Source organism: Lytechinus pictus, unplaced genomic scaffold (assembly GCF_037042905.1).
Source record: "Lytechinus pictus isolate F3 Inbred unplaced genomic scaffold, Lp3.0 scaffold_267, whole genome shotgun sequence".
NCBI classification, from domain to species: domain Eukaryota; kingdom Metazoa; phylum Echinodermata; class Echinoidea; order Temnopleuroida; family Toxopneustidae; genus Lytechinus; species Lytechinus pictus.
This window is the reverse complement of record NW_026974386.1, coordinates 20,001-25,000: the sequence shown is the minus strand read 5'-3', so window position 1 is coordinate 25,000 and position 5,000 is coordinate 20,001. Positions and strand designations below refer to the sequence as shown.

The following is a 5,000-nucleotide window of genomic DNA, read 5'->3' as shown; positions in this document are numbered from 1 at the left end:
CCTGGCCGCAAGGACCTCCCGGGGTTCCGTGGACGACCGGGGTTCTTCTTGCGGGCCGGTGCGAGGGCCTCATGCCTATAACGTAGTACTACGTGTGTTTTTCACGAGAGTGCTCGATCGCTCGAGACCACTCCCTCATATATCCTGCGGGTGGTCTGACACCCCTCCCCCTAAAACGACGCTACAACACGCGTTTCAATAGGGATTTTCGACCCTCCAGATCGTGCGCCAGTTCCTTTTTCCATTCACGGCGCTGTACAAAATCCTAAACCGGAAGTTGGCCCAAAAATCCGTTTTTTTCTCCCGACGAGGGTGTTTTCAGCGGCCGGAGGGACCTTCCCATCGCCCGTCTCCGGCGGAGGGCGTCCGAATCCCGCTGAAGGGCGAAAAGCAGCCGAATTTCCAAGAAACACCCCTTCCCTATATATGTCTCCGGAGACCAAACACCCCTCCCCCAAAACACCCCTTATAACACGCGAGTCAATACGAATTTTACCCCGAATCCAGGCTGACACCGGACGAGAAGGCGTCGCAGCAGCGGAAGCCCGGCCCGGCGGCGGGTGGCCCGGCCGGCCGTGGGCGAACCCCGGACGCCGCGTCCGATGGTGCCCACCCCGGGGACCCTGCTTCCCTCGAAGACCCCGTCTCCGCTGGAAAAAATCCGGTCAGCGGGCCCCCCGGCTCCTTCCCCGCCGTGTCCAGCCGCCCGGTCGAGGAGGGTGCCGCTGCCGGCCCGACCCGCCCGTGGAAAATCGAAGCACGGGCCCTGGCCGCCCCGGCACCCGGCCCACCCCGGGCAAACCCCGGACGCCGCGTCCGATGGTGCCCATCCCGGGGACGCTGCATCCCCGGGTGACCCCGTCTCCGCTGGAAAAAATCCGCCCAGCGGGCCCCCTGCTCCTTCCCCGCCGAGCCCAGCCGCCCGGTCGAGGTGGGTGCCGCTGCCGGCCCGACCCGCCCGTGGAAAATCGAAGGCCGGGCCCTGGCCGCCCCGGCACCCGGCCCACCCGGGGCAAACCCCGGACGCCGCGTCCGATGGTACCCACCCCGGGGACCCTGCGTCCCCGCTTGACCCCCTGGCAGCAGGACGAAAGACCCCTCCCGATAAACACCGCTTACAACACGCAAGTCAATGCGAAATTCACACCGAGGGCGACACCGGACGACCCGACGGCGCAGCGGCGGAGGGCTCGGGCCGCCCTGGGCAAACCGAGGACGGCGAATCCGATGGTGCCCACCGCGGGGAGCCTGCGCCCTCGGACGACCCCGTTCTCGCGGGAAACAGTCCGGCGAGCGGACCCCCGGCCCCTTCCCCCGCTGTCGGCCGATCCGACGGTCAGAATCTCCTGCCGACTCCTGGCTGGGTGAGCGGGGGTGTCGGCTCGGCATGCGGGGCGCTGTCGGCCCGCTGCGTCGAGATCTGCCGGTCGGAATCGTCTGCCGACGCCCGGGTGGGTGAGCGGGAGGGTCGGCTCGGCATGCGGGGCGCTGTCGGCCCGCTGCGTCGAGATCTGCCCGTCACAATCTCCCGCCATCTCCTGCGTGGGTGAGCGGGAGGGTCGGCCCGGCATGCGGGGCGCTCTCGGCCCGCTGCGTCGAGTTCTGCCGGTCGGAATCTCCGGTGAGCAGCCAGAAGTGTTCACATACATTACAAAAAGGTACTGTGCTGCCTCCAAAGAGGTTTAAAATGCATGTGTGTTGTTTGCATTTCATCGCAGTTTGAAAATTTCCTTCCCATGATAATAGCATGAAGTATTAGCATGTTGAATCCCAAAAGAATTGAATTAGAGGTGTGTAATCAAAGTTTCATTGAAGGCAGTTCAGTATTTCAAAAAAAATCATTTCAGAATCAAGCATGAAGTAATGACACACTTTCCGAAAAACTACTGTATTGTGTCCAAAAAGATTTTAATCACACGTTGCAATCAATGGTACCTTTTTTAACAAAAAAAAAAAATAGTTACTGTATTACCACCAAAGAAAAATGTTCTAAGATGTGTCCACCCATCGCGTACAATTACAAATTTCATTCAAATAATCTGCATGTAGTATAATTCACATATCAGCTCCAAAAATCACTGCATTCCCCCTGTATTGTCTTATCAGCATTTCAGTATAGTGTAACAATTTCATTCGAACAGGAAGGGCATGACGTATTACCACATAAAATCCTGGCTGGCCTGGCCATCCTGTCGAAATAAAAATGAAATTATAAATTTAACAAAAAAAAGCCCCCGGCAGACAGAGTCCAATTCCATGGATCTGCCTCCGGGGGCCTGTCGGCATGCTGTTCGGATGTCTCCCGCTCTCAGGCCTCGGACAACTCTTGATTGCAAGAGCGACGCCCTGGCCTCGACGCACGGAGGACTGGCGGCCTGGACATCCTGTCGAAATAAGAATAAAGATAAAGTTTTTATTTCAGAAAAAAAGAAAAGCCCCCGGCAGACACAGCCCAATTCCATGGACCTGCCTCCGGGGCCCTGGCCGACTGGTGTTGGGCTGTGTCCCGCTCACGAGCCCCTGCCGAACCTCGGAGATCAAGAGCGGGTGCCTGGCCTCGACCTACGGGGCCCTGTTGGACTGGTGTTGGGCTGGCTGTCGCTCAGGAGCCCCTGCCCACCTCGGAGAGGAAGAGCAGGTGCCTAACCTCGACGTACGGGGGGCTAGTGGACTGGAGGTGAGCTGTGTCCGGCTCAAGAGCCGCTGCCCACCTCGGAGTTGAAGAGCGGGTGCCTAACCTCGAAGTACGGGGCCCTGTCGGACTGGAGGTGGGCTGGCTGTCGCTCAGGAGCCCCTGCCCACCTCGGAGAGGAAGAGCGGGTGCCTAACCTCGACGTACGGGGGGCTAGTGGACTGGAGGTGAGCTGTGTCCGGCTCAAGAGCCGCTGCCCACCTCGGAGTTGAAGAGCGGGTGCCTAACCTCGAAGTACGGGGCCCTGTCGGACTGGAGGTGGGCTGGCTGTCGCTCAGGAGCCCCTGAAAACGTCGGAGTGGAAGGGCGAGTGCCTGGCCTCGACGTACGGGGGGCTGGCCGACTGGAGGTGGGCTGGCTGTCGCTCAAGAGACCCTGACCACCTCGGAGTTGAAGAGCGGGTGCCTAACCTCGAAGTACGGGGCCCTGCCGGACTGGAGGTGGGCTGGCCTTCGCCCAGGAGCCCCTGCCCACCTCGGAGAGGAAGAGCGGGTGCCTAACCTCCAAGTACGGGGGGGCTGCCGGACTGCTGTTGGCCTGGCTGTCGCTCAGGAGCCGCTGCCGAACTCGGAGTGGAAGAGCGAGTGCCTGGCCTCGACGTACGGGGCCCTGGCCGTCTGGAGTTGGCCAGGGTGTCGATGCCGAGTCGGAGAGGTAGAGCGAGTGCCTGGCCTCGACCTACTGGGGCCTGGCCGTCGCTCAACAGCCCCTGCCGACGTCGGAGAAGTAGTGCGAGTGACTGGCTTCGACGTACGGGGGGCTAGCGGACTGGAGGTGGGCTGGCTGTCGCCCAGGAGCCCCTGCCCACCTCGGAGAGGAAGAGCGGGTGCCCAACCTCGACGTACGGGGGGCTAGTGGACTGGTGTTGGGCTGGGTGTCGCTCACGAGCCCCTGAAAACGCCGGAGTGGAAGGGCTAGTGCCTAACCTCGACGTACGGGGCCCTGGCCGACTGGAGGGGGGCTGGCTGTCGCTCAAGAGCCGCTGCCGACGTCGGAGAAGTAGTTCGAGTGACTGGCTTCGACGTACGGGGGGGCTAGTGGACTGGAGTTGGGCTGGCTGTCGCCCAGGAGCCCCTGCCCACCTCGGAGAGGAAGAGCGGGTGCCCAACCTCGACGTACGGGGGGCTAGTGGACTGGTGTTGGGCTGGCTGTCGCCCAGGAGCCCCTGCCCACCTCGGAGAGGAAGAGCGGGTGCCCAACCTCGACGTACGGGGGCTAGTGGACTGGTGTTGGGCTGGGTGTCGCTCACGAGCCCCTGAAAACGCCGGAGTGGAAGGGCTAGTGCCTAACCTCGACGTACGGGGCCCTGGCCGACTGGAGGTGGGCTGGCTGTCGCTCAAGAGCCGCTGCCGACGTCGGAGAAGTAGTTCGAGTGACTGGCTTCGACGTACGGGGGGCTAGTGGACTGGAGGTGAGCTGGCTGTCGCTCAGGAGCCCCTGCCGACGTCGGAGAAGTAGTTCGAGTGACTGGCTTCGACGTACGGGGGGGCTAGCGGACTGGTGTTGGGCTGGCTGTCGCTCAGGAGCCCCTGCCCACCTCGGAGAGGAAGAGCGGGTGCCCAACCTCGACGTACGGGGGGCTAGTGGACTGGTGTTGGGCTGGCTGTCGCTCAGGAGCCCCTGAAAACGTCGGAGAAGTAGTGCGAGTGCCTGGCTTCGACGTACGGGGGGGCTAGTGGACTGGAGGTGGGCTGGCTGTCGCTCAAGAGCCGCTGCCGACGTCGGAGAAGTAGTTCGAGTGACTGGCTTCGACGTACGCGGGGCTAGTGGACAGGAGGTGAGCTGGCTGTCGCCCAGGAGCCCCTGCCGACGTCGGAGAAGTAGTGCGAGTGCCTGGCTTCGACGTACGGGGGGGCTAGTGGACTGGAGGTGAGCTGGCTGTCGCTCAGGAGTCCCTGCCGACGTCGGAGAAGTAGGGCGAGTGCCTGGCTTCGACGTACGGGGGGCTAGTGGACTGGAGGTGAGCTGGCTGTCGCCCAGGAGCCCCTGCCCACCTCGGAGAGGAAGAGCGGGTGCCCAACCTCGACGAACGGGGGGCTAGTGGACTGGTGTTGGGCTGGGTGTCGCTCAACAGCCCCTGCCCACCTCGGAGAGGAAGAGCGGGTGCCTAACCTCGACGTACGGGGGGCTAGTGGACTGGTGTTGGGCTGGCTGTCGCTCAGGAGCCCCTGCCGACGTCGGAGAAGTAGTGCGAGTGACTGGCTTCGACGTACGGGGGGCTAGCGGACTGGAGGTGGGCTGTGTCCCGCTCAAGAGCCCCTGCCGACGTCGGAGAGGAAGAGCGGGTGCCTGGGCTCGACCTACGGGG

At 62.9% G+C, this 5,000-nt stretch overlaps 1 protein-coding gene across 1 annotated transcript; it reads left to right on the top strand.

The window, feature by feature from the left end:
* The first annotated feature begins 602 nt into the window (after positions 1 to 602).
* Positions 603 to 1,550, top strand: LOC135159569 (uncharacterized). Its single transcript, XM_064115590.1, has one exon. The coding sequence runs from the start codon at positions 603 to 605 to the stop codon at positions 1,548 to 1,550; it is 948 nt and encodes a 315-aa protein (XP_063971660.1).
* Positions 1,551 to 5,000: the final 3,450 nt, after the last annotated feature.